Here is a 17,839-nt window from a genome sequence, read left to right as displayed (position 1 = left end):
GGATGCGATGACATGCATCAACCAAGTCAGCGAGCCTGACCACTCGATCCCGGTTTGACATTATGACTGTAAATTTATCAAATTACGAAATGCTGCTTTATACCAATAGCATTCCTATCGATACAGTATCGTCAATGATGCCCATTTCGTTTGTTCACAGAGACGATTCCTATTATGAAGCTTAGATTTATTAACCAGAAAGACATGAATAAACAATGCATAAAGAATACAACACAAGTGCCACAGATGCAACTTACAAGATAACAAAGATTATTATCAATCAAATATAGAAATCTGATTTTTATCGAAAAATACCTCTGCCGTCGACCGAAAATAGGTATTGACAAAACCTGAACGGTCCCCGAAATACAAAACTGGTCAGCACTACACTAATTTTGGCTTAATAGTAATAATAATGATATCCCCAATGTCGCAGATATGTTTGTATTTACGGTGCATGTCTTCAGTACTTTCAGATGTCCTTAACTATGAGCTGTATTTCCCGTCTATTTAATGTGTTAGATCCCATATCCGTCAGTGAGATGGATTTTGTTTGTTTGTTTGTTCGTTGGTTAACGCCGCACTCAGCAATATTCCAGCTATATGACGGCGGTCTCTAAATAATCGAGTCTGGACCAGACAATCCAGTGATTTATATCATGAGCATCGATCCATGCAATTGAGACATGATGACATGCACCAACCAAGTCAGCGAGCCTGACCACCCGATCCCGTTAGTCGCCTTTTACGACAAGCATAGTCGCCTTTTACGGCAAGCATGGGTTGCTCAAGACCTATTCTACCCTGGATCTTCAGACAGATTTAACGCCGACGTGAACAGTATTTCAGTTCTATTTCAGCGTGTGAGCTAAATGAAGGTTAAAGACGCATGCTTCCCTCCCACTGAAGCACATGTAACTCATGCGGCATCTCATTGGGCAAGTGACTTTGTTCGAAATGTGCCTCTGTTCACCCAGCAGTGAATGGGTACCCGGTAGGATGAGATGGCAATGTGGTTGTCAACCTTCTAGCACATAACAGCTTGGGTTGCATGCTCCCCAAGGAGCTGAAAATGATTCTTGAATGCACACTAATCCAGTGCCCGGGGAAATAATAGCGTTTAGAGCATGCCCCCGAGTGGTGTGGAAATATGCGCAATATATAATCATATATTCGATTATTATTATTATTATTATTATTATTATTATTACTATTATTCGAAATCATGATCAGCGGATCACGGCACAACGAAGGGACGCAACTCTGCAATGCCCGTGACGTAGATATTTACTGCAATATTTTAAAACTATCATTGATAAACACTTCCAAGGAATGGTATGGTCACATATAGGCGCATCCACGACTGGACATCATCACTTTTGGACAGGATATAGTCATATATAGGAACCTCCGCAAATTGACATCTTTACATATATGATCCTCCTTCACAGGTAGGCTTTTTTTCACAAATGGACATCGTTACTCTAGGATCCAGATATGACATGCCGATCACCAAATTGAAATCGTCACTCTAGGGCTTGATATTGTCACTTATCAGTTCCTCCGTATAAGAACATCGCCACGCTCGGGCTTGATATTATCACATATAAGTTACTCCAAAGCTGAACACCGTCTCTTGCGGGCTTGATGTTGTCCCATATAAGTTGTCCCCAAAGCTGAACACCGTTCATCGTGGGCTTGATATTGTTACAGTCACGTTACTCCACACCTGAACCTCGTCACGCTGGGGCTTGATATTGTCACAGACATGTTACTCCACATCTGAACATCGTCACACTGGGGCTTGATATTGTCACAGACATGTTACTCCACATCTGAACATCGTCACGCTGGGGCTTGATATTGTTACAGTCACGTTACTCCACACCTGAACCTCGTCACGCTGGGGCTTGATATTGTCACAGACATGTTACTCCACATCTGAACATCGTCACACTGGGGCTTGATATTGTCACAGACATGTTACTCCAAAGCTGAACCTCGTCACACTGGGGCTTGATATTGTCACATACATGTTACTCCACATCTGAACATCGTCACACTGGGGCTTGATATTGTCACAGACATGTTACTCCACATCTGAACATCGTCACACTGGGGCTTGATATTGTCACAGACATGTTACTCCACATCTGAACATCGTCACACTGGGGCTTGATATTGTCACAGACATGTTACTCCACATCTGAACAACGTCACACTGGGGCTTGATATTGTCACAGACATGTTACTCCACATCTGAACATCGTCACACTGGGGCTTGATATTGTCACAGACATGTTACTCCACATCTGAACATCGTCACACTGGGGCTTGATATTGTCACAGACATGTTACTCCACATCTGAACATCGTCACACTGGGGCTTGATATTGTCACAGACATGTTACTCCGCACCTGAACATCGGCTCTCTATATTATACCAAGTATTGTCACCGATACACATCTCAACAAAGGAACATTGTCACTCTGAGTCAACTCCGTAATTGAAAATCTTTAGTCTGGTACTTGGTATTGTCATAGTTGAAAACAAATGCCCATTATGATTGGGATATTGCACATCTGGTCACCACTACATCTGGCCAGAGCGACAAGAACCTATTCTTTATGGTCGGGCACTGTAAAATATTATCATCACAAAGCCAAGTCACCAAAAACACCTTGCTTCTAATAACGAGCACACCTGTCACCCCTGCCGCAGCACCATAAGTTTAAACACCGTCATAACTGACTTTCCTTTACGACTAGTCACCTGGAATAAGCCTGCATTGATGTTGTTGATGTTCGGTTAAAATCGGAACGGCATCTGTCACGGGAAAAAGTCTTCTTTCTGCGGCACATGTTAGTGATCAACATCTTCAATGATTTCTTAAAATGTTTTCCGTATATGGCATACAGGAAGAAATTAACACTAAAGTTCGAGTAGTAAATAAGTTGCGCGATCTCTTGTATTAACTTCAGGTGGAGGGGGTTGTAGTTATTGGAAGCTGAAATCAGCTGTTCCAGTCGGATCACATGACTGGGTAGGTTGAGGACGAGGAAGGTGGTGGATACAAGTAATAGTGTTCGGGTTATCCTCATCTGTGACTTGTTTCTCAGAGCGGGCGTCTTTTCTGTCTTGTGGGTCTGGAGGACACTTTCCCGTTTCCGTTGGTACCGGATGACACGCCACACGATCCGCACGTTCATGAAGAGGATGAGGAGGAAAGGAAGAATCATGGTGAGAATTGTGTCGATCCACGTCACGATATTCATGAGGAAAAAGAACGTAGGGTTACCGGAACAAAGAAGGCGGTTCTTGTAGGGCTGGGTCTCAATGGTCCAGAGAGCAAAGTTGTAGAGAAGAGCTGACAGTACGAGGAAGATTATGACAACATACTTCTCCTGCAGCTTGGAGAAGATCATCGGGGCATGGAGAGGATGGCATATCGCGATGTAGCGTTCACTCGTGAAGCACACGACGTTCCACACTGAAAGGAAGCTTGACATGTAGGTGATGAAGATAATAAACCGACATGCTTCTTTGGAAAACATGATTGGTGTTATTCCGTCCAGCCACGTCACGAGTAACGATAACAGGAAGAGGTTGTCTGCGCATGCCAAGGCCGCAAGATACCCGGATGATGATACATGGCGGAGCTGGCTAGCTGTAAACACGACAAGGGACAGGAAGTTTCCAGCCAAACCGATCATAACTATGGTCGGGACATATATGTTGCGGGTTATGGTCAGAGCGTTCACGAAGGCATTCTGGCGCTGTATTTCACTCGGTGTCATGTTGTTGTGCAACAGGTATGTTACATTTTCCAACATGTCCGTGAACCCCGTTCCCGGGCCCTCGTCGTAACTTGTGGGGTCGGCCATGGTCCTGAAATGAAAAGTGACACAATTAATATCAATGAAATTTGATCGGGAACTTTTTGTTTGTTTATTTGTCGATTTATGGCACGGTCAGCAATATTTAACCTTCAACATGACAGTCTGTTGATCGAATCTGCATCAGACAAACCAGTGATTAACATTATGAGCAACGATCCATGCCGTCGGGGTACGTTGACACAGGTTACCGACCAAGTCACCGAGCCTGATCCAGACACCCGATCCATAAAGTGTATTCGTACGTCAATCATACATTGTAGGTTGCCGCAAACCTGAAATAAGGTTATGTAAAAGATTAACTAAAAATATTTAAGAAATGAAGCAGCAGGATGGGACCGCTCAACGACGATAGGCATCACATTTGGGAGAGATTTGAGAGCATATTCACTGGTCAGTGTTAAGTACACTGTGAACAATATGAATGATGTTTGGATACCTCCTAGCTTTTCACTGGTAAGCCCGGATAAGTTGAGTTGTGACCTGACAATTAACCCCGAAAAACTATGTATGAGCTCCGCCCACTGGCGCATACCCTTATAAACAAAGGGGTAGCGGGCGGTCCGCGACAAGTAGTACGATGGATATGTGCGTGTCCTGTCCCGGCTAACAACGAGTTCTAGCGGCGACTGCCAGAGCACATAATAGTACGTGCTGATGTGAGGTACCCGATGACTGTGAAAACGGTGACAACAGATTTGCATAGATAACAACAATTGAGCAGTATTGTGACAATGAAGGGAATTCATTTGCTGTAAAAATCGAATACACTTTGTACCACAAAGAGCAATAATGAATATTGTCATGTCATCTATCACATGATTGTGAAGGCTGAGACATTAATGTAGTGATGTTGACTCAATGACATACTCCTCAATTGATCCCATTTTTTCTCCATGTAATTTTTTACATGAAGGGCCGATTCTCGCACCTGCGAATGTATGATTTGACCATGTTTACCTAGCCTTTTTTTCTATTTGTAATTAAATTCTATCGAACGACCTTCAGAGAAATCTGGTATCGACTTGTCACATAGACCTCTTAATAGTGTTATGAGCAACACTTGTGTCTACGGGAGCGTAGTCAACTTCATCGTCATGATCTGCACAAACATGTGTAAACATTATCTATATATTCCTCTAAAGATGTCACCTAGAATGGCATAATATTATTTTTTTAAATTGGAATGTTATTTATCAATATTGAACGAAAACCATGGGCGTAATCGTCTTCAGATCCGATATACCAATTGGAGTAGTTTGATGACAATGTTTCCTACATAATAATAATATATGCACTTTATGTCATTTAAAAGACATCAGTGACGAATACCAACATTTGTTTTTTGCCCTATATTTGATAAAAAAATACCTAAATTGTTAACTCATATTTTCATTGATTAAAGTTTTGTTCTTTTAGAGTGCCTTACTTCCAATTGACGCATTTGTCATACATACTGGCTGCATTAACGTGAACCCAACGGAAAAAATACATTTCCATACATTATAAGTATGTGTTTAGTACACATAATATTTACATTCATGTTTTTTATTGTAAATTACATTGTCTGGCAAATGATTCTCATGTAAGAGTTCTCTTAACTGAACAAACAACAATGAGATTATCCTCTTTTCATGTACTGGGATAAAATGCTCTGTTTCTTTTGTACCACAAATAAGGTCAAGATGTCACATGCTTTAGTGTTTTAAGTAATCTTTTTCTGTTGGAAAATCCGGAAGATGTACAACTACATGTATTTACCTAGAGTAAGAATCTGCGTTTTTACTTCATGAGAAATTCACGCTTTGAACATTTTCGTTGGAATAAAAAATAATTCAACAATATAAGCTGAGGATAAGGGAGCGTAATGATATGGCCTTCATACACGTACTTAGCATTTGTTGATGTGTGTTCATGTTGTCTATCACCCAATATCATAAGCGAGCAATTTTCTTAACAGACAACATGCAATAGTTAAATAAGGAGCGGCACGGACCTACATAACGGTTATTTTTGGCCAAGGGATGACAGTTCAGTTCTTTACAAAGACAGCCGGTGTTTAACTGAGGAATGTCTCCATGTATATATGGTCTTCCTTGATGAAAATTGAGATCCATCTATTGTTGCCTGATTACCTGAATCTTGTAAATTATAGTATAGTGGACGTGCTACCCAATAGGGAATTGCATCTGACATCAGTCACAATCATGATGTCCAATGCAATTCCTTATTTTGCTCTGTACCATATGTTCACAGCTGCATTGTCTCTACATATGTTTCTAAACAGGTGCCACCGGTAGAGTTGGCTACGTTTACCTTTTTGCAAACACCTGGTATCATCACTGACAGTGATTCAAAAACACCTGATCATGATGTCGTTTAGAATAGGGATTTACAGCGGACATAATTTTGGTCACCGATGCGGCAAATTTAGAACTGTCCTCCACAAAATATATAACAAATATAATTGCTCTTATAAGTGTAACAGACACCTCTCTACTGTCTTAAGTAGCAGTTTAAATCTTCCTCTGGTTCAAATCTGGTTTTATTCTTCATTATAATGTTGTATGCGTCTAAAACATGACAAAACAAAGCCCCAAGTCATATGAAAACTTATAATGACTTTTAACCAACACTAGTCTTCCTCAATGAAAACAGTTATGATTATGGTGGATCTGTTATTCGATTTATACCACTGCCACACCATCACCTCTCACTATAACGAGGGCACGGGTGGCCCAGTCGTCTGATTGTGGGTTCGAATCCCGGTTCACCCCGATTATGTTTCTAGGTTTGTCAGCACCATACCCGTGCTCGTAGGTTTCACCGAAGTGGTAAAAGTCTGAGACCTGCATCACTTCGGGCTTTCCTCCCCTATTTAGCTGACACGCCGCGATATAACTGGAATATTGTTAAAAGCGGCGTTAAACCCAACTCACTCTTACTATAACGTAGTCAGAAGGGACTTGAGGATTGATTCATTTGAAAAATGTGATTCGACAGACGTGCTGATAAAAATGTCTTCGCTTTTTTTTGTAAAATAATAATATGTTGTTCAATTATATATTGTCATAATATAATTAAATGTTTAACGTCAACATAAGAGAATAACCGGTCTCTGTCTCTGAATAATCATCTGTCGAAAATGATTCCATTGTGCGTAAAGGCAAAACAGTAATTAATATAACGCTTCATATTGAGATGAAACTTTAATTGGCAGTGTCCTATGCAAAAATATGGTTCATATCAGAATAAAACATATTTTGTGAATTGCTTGTAAAAATGTGTTTATAAAATGTGTTTATACGGACGCTTCAAAAATGATACTTCGCAAATGCAGAAACACATACCACGAAGCGAAATGACTATTTAGAATTTAAATATATCTGATATACATGAATATATTATATTAGATAGTGTTTAAATGATGACAATCTAATATTCCTTGCCTACAGATGCTTACACCTGTGACCATAGTCGATTATCCAGTCTCTGTGTTATCTCTCCATTCTGCTATGATATATGGACCCCTTTGGTATTATACCCTCTACAAAGAGCCGTCCAATCCAATTACTAACACGAGCGAGAGAAATTATGTGTGTGGAGATGGTAGAGATGGAGAGAGTGACGTCTCTGCTGGAACGAAGCTATGGTGGCGAGGTGGTACAGGTTATATGTGTCAATTCGGAATGGATATATAATATACTAGGCAATGATGATGACTTGCAATTGACGTTTAAGAAAGAACGACCTTACGCACATAGTAGCGGTATCTGGCAAAACATGAGGAGCAAACGATCCGGAGAAGGACGGAAATGCTTGAACACGTATAGCGTTATAAACCACTTGAATAACACACTTGAATGTCTTTAATATCCCAGCTCTATGATTATGTTCCGATTGATTTGGTCATAAACGTTAGAAGTCACGCTTTTAAATAAACCTAACTGAAAACTTTTATGTGAATAAAGGTCGATCTCAGAGTCAAAACACTACAACATTGATCAGTCGTTTATGGACATGTATCATCAGAGGTCACATCATAGCCTTGGGAAGCATGACGCACGGCGAGAGCAGTACATGATTAGAAGATTAGCAGCATATGATTGTGTGTTAGAAGAGGCAGAACAATCGTACTGGGGGACAGCAGGGTCGATAGACAAAACTCAATGGAATACGGTCGCGATGTGACAATGAGTTTTCACAGCAACAAAATGGCAACACCTAAATGTTTACAATTAATGACACCATTTGCACTTCTGTAAGGCCTCAGGTCTTCGTCCTGGGGTTGTGGCTGATGGTTTGGTTGGTTTATTGTTTAACGCTGCACTCAGCAATGTTCCTGCTATATGACGGCGGTCTGTAATCGAGTCTGGACCAGACAATCCAGTGACTGATATCATGAGCATCGATCCACGCAATTGGGATCAATGATATGCATCAACCAAGTCAGCGAGCCTGACCACCCGATCCCGTTAGTCGCCTCTTACGACAAGCATAGTCGCCTTATACGGTAAGCATGGGTTGGTGAAGACCTATTCTTCCCCGGATCTTCACGGATGTGTTGCTGATCTGTCTAATGGACGTAGTATGCAATTGGCAGGTGATAAAGCGCGGTAAACTAATCGCCCATATTTACAGGATGTTTTCATAGACCCTTTTAGCACACTACTCAGATTGAAAGCATAATAGTCAATCATGTTTTTGTATGACCATAATAAACAAACACAGGCAATCGCGAATTCTGTGGTAGAATGACACAGAAGTAAACAGTGGTCTGGTCACTGACCAAATGACAGCATACTTTAGTCAAACGTCGAGCTAGAGGTCATTGCCGACGCTTATGTTTCAAGGTGTTTAAGTTTAAACATATTTTATTCACAAAATAAATGGGGATTCGCGAACATGTTATAAGTAAGAATACCACATCCGTTTAAAATTTACAGCTTTATATATTTAATAACATAAATACAAACTGAGGGACGTTCCCTCAATTTCTCTCCACTGATGACATGATACACTGTAACGCAACATCACGCAACAAGGTTACAACGCAGTGACAGTTCAATAAAAGAGATAAAACCTTTCACTAAAAACAAACCCTTAATAATCTAAAGACATAAGACCATTTTACTAGTTAGACTTTACCTTAAGCATATGATGATGAAACACTATCAAATAGTTTCTTTGTGTGTTTGATTTTTGTTTAACGGCGCAATATTTCAGCTATGTGACGGCGGTCTGTAAATAATTGCGAATATTTGCGAATCGGTCATTGCATTATTTTTCTTCTCGGAAAAGAGCCGAACACATATTTTTTGTAACACAAACTTTTCAAGACATCCAATATGTTCGACGAAAATGTTTGGGAAACAAATTATTTACGGTATGCATACAGGTAACAGTCAACCACAGATTATCTACAATACTGTTCAACGTAATGCAGAACGACTATCGATTGACATCAGAAAACTCGAACTTCCATCACGTCAAATCCGAAACTAAAACAAAATGTTCTCACATGATTGATCTGTAATTGCGCGAAAGGACAAACTTATGGAACCCAATGGCAGAGCAATTACCCACACAAGTAGATGAGAATGCCATACAGACAGGCACTCTAAGAATTGTGGCGTTTAGTTTGATAAATTTAACATCTTGAATTGGATATAAATATTCATGGTAATTAGAAGGGATTTTGAGCTGTGTGGTATACCAGATGTTATAGGTCAATTAGTTTACAGGTATTTGAAAGGCATTTAGAAGTGATTCACATAAGGAAGAGAATATATGGATGTCAACTTCTTTATTGTGAGGAACACAACGTTTCGGAGTATATGCTTACTCCTTCATCAGGTTATGAATGCCATGAGGCAGAGAGAATATATATGTACATGTAAGGACAACAAAATTAATAAGATAACAAAAGGTGGAAACTAACAAAGGAAGCTTTAGTGAGAGTAAGCATATATTCCGAAACGTTGTGTTCCCCATAATAAAGAAGTTGACATCCGTATAGTCTCTTCCTCAATTAGTTTACAGTTCCCAATTATATCAGTAATGATTTGGAAACACAATATTTATGTGATGAAACAAGATACAATGCGGTCGATTCTGTTCCTAGATCTGGAGTGAATTAAGCCTTTGTGACACCTGTTCTCAAGAACGGGTGAAATATGTGTTTTCCTAATTCACAGCCAAGTCTCTGATCCCATGGGCGTTCGCCATTTGGGTCACGTGTAACTTCATCCCTACAATGTACTCCAACCATACAAAACCGCCCCGTATAATATGTGGAAATACATATGTGGAAGGAGTAATTGAAAGATGTTTGCAAAAAAAAACCCTGCAATTTCATCTCTCAAAACATGCATCAACCAAGCCTGACAACCCTATCCCGTTAGTCGCCTCTTACGACAAGCATGGGTTGATGAAGATCAATTCTAACCCAAATCTTGACGGCTAATGTGGATATGGAGAAAAGGAAGAGCGAGACATAATGCAAGTTAACGTTCATCATTGACACATATTATCACATTTAGCCTGCGATGCCATGCGTTGACGTTGAAATCAAATTTAACACACAAAGTTGCTTAACTTATTCATTTCGTGGAACCAATTACCTCCCAAACTAATCACAAATACATATACAAAAGAAGATACTTGAAACTGCGTTGGTTCCGAGAATCAAACCTGTTCTTCCTCAAACTACAAATGTTTACCCAGCTACAATCACAAATCCAGCCGTGGTGAAGTAGATGGGGTTGTCAGCATGTATAGTATATACAACTGTATGACTCTCAATTAACTTAAATCACCTCCGATCAATAAACAGATACAGTAATGGCAACATTTCTTGGCCAACTAACTTGTTTAGGAGACCTTCACCTGTCTGTTGCCGTGCAACCTGCTTCTAAACATTACACGAGCAGACAGCCATGGTCAGTGGAGCCATTTCTTATGAATATTTGTGATACGACGGAGATGTGGTTCCACTCAGGTGTATGTAATGATGTTATCCAGACATTGTACGTGTTAGGTCATTTGCAGTGAGATGAACTGAATGAGAGTCGAATAATTAACCCAGACAACTGTTACATAAATTGTTATGTTTGTATTACCGTTATTACGAATACTGTTATGTGTGTGTGTGTGTGTGTGTGTGTGTGTGTGTGTCCTTGGAACACGTGGAAGGGAATTTAATGTCAAACAAGCGTCTTATCATTCCAGACAGATTCAGATTCGTTACCTTGACCAATTGCAATAAATGTAAACGGCATATTGTCAAACAGTGAAACAGCCAACGACAATCATTAAAACGCTTGAAACCATGTATACAAACATGTAATACAATTTTAAAACGTATATTCGAAAGTAGTTTTGAGTTTAGATTTGAATTGTTTTGGGCATATATTCATGTGTTTGATGTGAAACATATTGATGTGTAATGTAATTTGAAACAGAGGATGGATTTGAAAATTAATTTGTTAAAATGTTTGAAACATTGAGATTGATGTGTTAAGTATTTTGAAACAGAACTTAGATTTGAGATTTATAATTTTAAATGTTTGAAACATGCATTGATGTGTAACGTTATTTGAAATAGAGCTTAGATTTGAAATGTAATTTTTGAAAGGGATAACGATTCCAGTCTTCTCGAAGCCCTTAGTCACCGCCAATTTACATGTACTTGGAATTTGGACAAGTGAGAGATGTGGCTGTTGTTTAATACTGCAGTCAGCAATACTCAATGCAAGGCACAGTGAAAGGAGAGGCAACGCTCCACCCCATCGGGACACGACGACACACAATCAGCCGAGCCTTCCCATCCGATTCTCTTACGACAAGCATAAGTTACTGGGGACCTATTTCACCTCGGCGTCCCCACTTTGTTATGATGGGGAAGCATAGCGTACGTTTGTATTTAATTGTGTTATATAATATTTTCCAGGTCATTCACCTTTAGTTAAGTCAATGTATTCACTCAAAAGCTGGGCTCCCAATTACCAACTGCGACAACCCGAGTCATTGCTATTCAATGGTTGACGATAATTATCCCCATACAAATAGACAACTAGGTTTCACTTGTGCCAATCGGTCTCGGCCTTAAGACTAGGAAATTATGAATAGAAATTGCTTAGTCCGTTCCGTGGTCTGGTGGATAGAGTGGGCGGTCAGTGGTTAGATCCCCGTCCGCGTTTAAAGACGTCAAAAGACGTTAACCGAAGGTACATGTTGCTACCCTGGCGCTCGTCTTAAAAGGACTGGTCGGCTAGGAGTCAGAATACTGTGTCTGAATGGTGTACCCGGTAAAAAAGCAGTATGGTGCTAGTAAATAGGCACCAGTCCGGAATAGTACAAGCAGCCTCGCACGCAAACACATGCTACCACGACGCTATATCGTAGATTGTTAACTCATATCTTCATTAACAAAAGTTTTATTCTGTTAGAGTACATCTCTTCTAATTGACGTATTTGTCATATGTACTGGCTGCATTAACCTGAACGCAAAATAGATATTTAATACATTAGTATGCCTTTAGTAAATATAGTATTTACATTCGTGTCTTCTTTGTTGTAGATTAGAATGAACAACAATGGGATTATCCTCTTTCCATGTACTGGGGTAAAATATGCCCAGTTAATTTTGTACAACAAAGGTAGTCAAGATGTCAGCTACTTCAGAGTTACAAGTACATGTGGTCTTCTTGTGCTGGAAAATCCGGAAGATGTACAGTTACATGTATTAACCAAGAGTAAGAATCTAAGTTTGTACTTCATAAGACTGCACGCATTGAATTATTGGAATTAAAACAATTGCTCATAATAAGCTGCGGATAAAAGAAAGTTTATGATACCTTTGCTTTGAGGAAATTAGAACTCGAAAGAGAAAAATTGGCTATTGAAAATCGGCTTAAAGAATTGGAAACTGAAAAAGAGAAAGAGAAAATAAGACGTGAAGATAAAAAAAAAAGATGAGAGAATTTCAGCTAAAACAAAATAAAGCTGTACAATAAAGATAATTTATAATTAAAGCTGATCATGAAAAAGTGATGGATCGTTTTATCTTTCCAAGCAGATTAGACTTGTTCCATCCTTGTCTGAACATGATGTTGAGAAATTTTCTTACATTTTGAAAAAGTGGCTAACATTCTGAAATGGCCTCAAAATCAGTGGACGACGTTTTTACAAATTTTGTTTTGGGGAAAAGCTCAGGAAGTTTATTCTGCCTACCCATTGATAGGAGTTCTGACTATCAGGTTGTTGAGGATTAGGTATTGAAGGCTTATGAATTGGTTCCTGAAGCGTACAGGCAAACGTTCTGCTAAGAAGAGGGATGGTCCTACGTTTGTTGAGTTTGGAAAGGAGAAGGAAAGTTTGTTTGGTAGGTGGTGTAATTCAAAGAAAGCCAATGTTGACTTTGATAGTTTAAGGCAGTTATAATTAGTTCTGCTGGAGTATTTTAAGCAGTGTGTGTCAACGGACATTCCACCATATCTTGAAGAGCAGAAAGTGGCTCAGTTACACAAGGCTGCTACATTATCCGATGATTATTCGCTTACTCACACGGTTAGGTTTAAGCAGCGAGGGTTTACAGGCAGGAGGTCGCAGGGTTACAAATCAGTAAAGCATAGTTCATCCTCACGATCACCCAGGTTCGGTTCTATCACGTCTGGTTCTGAGTTTGTTGACAAAAAGACAAGTTCTACTCCAGTTGGTTCTAAAAGTACTTCTGGGTTTTCGTCAGGTCCTACTTGTAGATATTGCCGCAAGCCAGGGCATGTCATTTCTGAGTGTAGAAAACTCGCTTCAAGAACAGTCATCCGTTCCCGAATGTTTTAGTGAATGTAAGGTCACACCCTTTTTGTGGTTCGACCATTGAGGAGTTTGATCTATTGTGGACCAGTCATTAAAGTCTGTTTCCGTGGGATAGAAGTATTTACCGTTTGTTAGTAAAGGTTTTGTGTCCGCTAAAGGTGATAGTTCCAATGTTAATGCGATTACAGTTTGAGGGTCTCTTCATTAGTAGTACCTGTTTGCCAGCTTCTGAGGAGACATCAGCCAACTCTGAGGTTTTGTTCAAGGGTTTATGTGATTTTACCAGTGCACCTCACCATTCTGTGAATATGAAGACAGATTTGATGTATTGGTTAGTCAAGGTTGGGGGAGTAGAAACTCTACCTGCGTAGACTTGCTCCCTGGGAATGATCCGCAGAGGGAAGATGTTTAGCTAATCCTGTTGCTTGTCTTCAGCCCAGCACTTCGGTAAGTACTGAAAATCTTGAAAAAGATAATTTCAGGTATTTTCCTTTTGTGTGTTGATACTCGTGCTACGGCTGAACAAAGTACTTCTGAGAATAATTCCTCTTATGATTTGGCTGGCATTTTTCTGGATCATTCTCTTCACCAGTCTAAATGTTTGAGAGAGAGAGTACTCAAACTTCTGACAGTTTGGCTGTTGAGGAACAAGTTCTGGGGAGGGAACTGTAAGTTAAGTTAAAGGGGGAAGACCCAGAACTCAAAGTTCTCGCCAACAGAGCACTCTCTTTAGAAGAAGCTGACAAGGTTACAGTTTGCTATTATTTCAATTATAGCGTTTTGATGACGAAATGGAGGCTACCAGATGTACCCTGCTGATAACAAATGGAAGGTCTTCCATCAAATCGTTCTTCCAAATTCATGTCGGAAGCATGTTTTGAGTTTGGCACATGAAACTCTTTTGGCAGGTTATTTGGGTGTACACAAACCCTGTGACAATATTCTGTCCCATTTCATTTGGCCTAATTTGCGGCATGATGTGGCTGACTATTGCAAAACATGCCATTGTGTCAAATGGTTGGCAAACCTCATCAGAAAAGTCCAGCAGCACCGTTGAAACCCATTTCGGATTTTGAAGAACCTTTCATTGATTGGGTTGGTCCTTTGCCTAATACTAAGTCAGGAATCAGTACATGCTTACTATCACGTGCGCTTCCACAAGGTTTCCAGAGGCTACTCCTTTACGAAACATTACAGATCAGGTTATTATCATGGCTTTTGGAAAGTGTTTCACCATGGTTGGTTTTCCCAGGACTATTCAACAGTCAGATCAGGGCTCTAATTTCATGTCGGGTGTTTCCACAGTTAGGCATCTTGGATATTAATTTTAGTGCATTTCATCCTGAATCTTTAAGGGAACTTAAAAGAGGTTCTTTTGAACCTTGTCTTTATACATACTGTTCATGGACCCTTAAAACACTCGAAGGAGCGTTGGCTATATGATAAGTCTGAAATGACTTTGTTGGAGTAAGTCTCATCATTTCGGTCGATGCTTTCAAAAGCTTGTGATGTTGGTAAGGATCACTTGAAGGAATTTCAGGACAAAATGAAAGTACATTTTGACAAAAAGTCTCAAGACAGAAATTTCAGTCATTGCGATAAAGTCTAAGTGTTTTGCCAATTCCTGGTCAACCATTACTTGCTAGCTACCATGGTCGGTATGTTATTGACCGAAAAGTCCGTGATATTGACTATGTTGTACAAAAAAAACAGGCCATCGTAAAAAGACAATAGCTTTGTCATGTAAATATGATCAGAAAGTATCATGAAAGAAATGACAATGTACCTACTCGGTATTTGCCACTGTTTCTCCTGTGGATATGGTATCAGATGGTAGCACTTATAAAGGGGGAGCGCGTTGTGGCACGGTGTAATCTATTGCTTAACAATGGTTGTAACTGTATTTAGATGCTCGAATTATCTCTTCCGGAAAAGCATGGATGATGTCAAGCGTTATAGAAACATGTAGAATATTCTGTGATGTCTGGAACTGTGTCAACTCCAACTTATCAACCCAGAGTTCCAGCCTTGGCATATGTCGGAAGCTTGACAACTGTTGTGGCCCAGTGATTATTATTTTTGTCATTGTCATTTTCATTGCTTTCACATTTCATACTGCCATTGAATATTGTACTACCACTCTATTTTGTACTACCGCTGTAGTTGATGTGTGGTAATATGAATTAATTTATAAACCTAGGTAATTTTGTAATATAATTTTGTACCATTGGTTGGTTGTGTTTTGGTTTCACACTAATTCCTGATTGTAAATAATTTATTCAGTTTGTCTTAATCACTGATGACGAATTTCACATCCAACAATATGTTGAATCAGTTTGTGTTGACGAAAACCTTTATTTTGTTAAACTAGTATTGTCAGACCCAAATAGTTTCAAAACTGAGATTGTGTATTCAACTCCTGTAAACACAAATTACTTTAAAAGGAAAAATATCTTTGGCGTAAATGCGCGGATGTAGATCAAAGATCTGGTTTTCTGATACCTAAACAGACTATACCGATATCTCAGGAACGATGAGATACGATGACATGCATCAACCAAGTCAGCGAGCCTGACAACCCGATCCCGTTAGTCGCCTCTTACGACAAGTATAGTCGCCTTTTACGGCAAGCATGGGTTGCTGAAGACCTATTCTACCCCGGATCTTCACGGGCCGGATCAGTAATAACAACAGGTGTTCACGAAAAGGGTAAGCATGTCCTGCCCTATCGGAAGCACCCACAACTCACACAATTTTTACTAAAAAGTAGGTTTGTAGACTGACACCGCCCAGCAGTACTCCCGTCATGCGACGGCGGCATGTGGGCAAACCAGACAATCATGTTATCGTACACGTGATCTTGATTTGACTGGTCTCCGGACAAATTACCGAGTGAATAGTTTTGTCAATACCACAATAACTCCACTGTTTTCGTGACTGCCATAACAAATGTCTGTGGTGCTATTTTGAACACTTCTCATCAAAACGATGAATCAAATTTGCGATGAAAACTACATAAATCTACAGTTTCTTAAAACTGATGAGGTGAGATGAAATGGGATTTAACGTCGCATTCAAGATTACTGAACTTACATGTACATGACGTGCATGCACGTGTGTGTGTGTGTGTGTGTGTGTGTGTGTGTGTGTGTGTGTGTGTGTGTGTGGCTGCTTGTACTGCTCTGGACTGATGCCGATTTATAGTGCTACCCCACTGAGATACCAATCCGCAGTTTAACTTGAATACCCCACTCAGATACAGTATACTGACTCCGACCTCTAGACCACGGAGGCGGTCCATATTTTCATTCTATGACATATCTTATTTTGTAAATATCAAACATTTTAGCTAATTTCCGTTTATCAGATTATATTGCCAGGCATGTGTACAGAAGCTTTCATCCATGACAAAAACAAACCCCAAAAAGAAATCAACGAACTTAACATTTGAAAATTTCTTGATTAATCCTAACCATCTTGAAAGGTCATTAAGAATGAACAAAAATGTCTATTTTCGTTTCTTAAACATGATATGTAACTGTGTGGGCAGATAAGTTCCAAACATACCTTAGATCCTATAACCTGGGAATGTATTCCTCACTACACATGGAAGAGCCAGAGTGAACAAGCGACTTCAGATCGATCTCGTTTCCCTCTCACTGCCGTGGATTAGGCCAGTTGAAGCAGCTGGCTACAACACGGAAGCTGACCGATCCTAACTCTCGCCAGCAAAGACCCAAACGTCAGGAGCGTAGCAGCCAATCACGACGGTGCCATTCCGTCACGTCTGTCCCCTCCCACAAACACGCCCCATCTTCTTCAGATATAGAGACAGTCTTGATAATGTTTTTTTTTCTCAGGTCATCATTGTCGTACGTCAACAGAAAGTTTGCGTCATTTCAATAAATATTTGTTGATGTACGATATATGTCTGATCATACGGCGATACTTTATCCATGAGAGTATAGGTCGGGGGTTGGGTATGGAATCCTAGAAGGGAAACGATGCAAAATGTCTGCAAAAAGTTTCAGGCATATTCTGATAATCCCTGAGGCTGTCGAAAAAAGATGCAGGTTATACATGACTTGCCACGGAGACACAAATGTAGAAAACGTGCGAGTGG

At 39.9% G+C, this 17,839-nt stretch overlaps 1 protein-coding gene across 1 annotated transcript; it reads right to left on the bottom strand.

Annotated features, from left to right (window-relative positions):
- Nucleotides 1–734: 734 nt before the first annotated feature.
- LOC124151818 (neuropeptides capa receptor-like) lies at nt 735–17,415 on the bottom strand. The gene is made up of 2 exons (XM_046524458.2): nt 17,284–17,415; nt 735–3,889 (listed from the first exon to the last, which is right to left on the bottom strand). The coding sequence occupies exon 2, from the start codon at nt 3,883–3,885 to the stop codon at nt 2,770–2,772; it is 1,116 nt and encodes a 371-aa protein (XP_046380414.1). The 5' UTR covers nt 3,886–3,889; nt 17,284–17,415; the 3' UTR covers nt 735–2,769.
- Between the last annotated feature and the right edge of the window lie 424 nt (nt 17,416–17,839).

The sequence above is a fragment of the Haliotis rufescens genome, unplaced genomic scaffold, assembly GCF_023055435.1.
Source record: "Haliotis rufescens isolate VD_foot unplaced genomic scaffold, xgHalRufe1.0.p SCAF_23, whole genome shotgun sequence".
In the NCBI taxonomy this organism is placed as follows: domain Eukaryota; kingdom Metazoa; phylum Mollusca; class Gastropoda; order Lepetellida; family Haliotidae; genus Haliotis; species Haliotis rufescens.
Note: the sequence above shows the minus strand (reverse complement) of the source record. Positions and strands in the feature narration are given on the sequence as shown.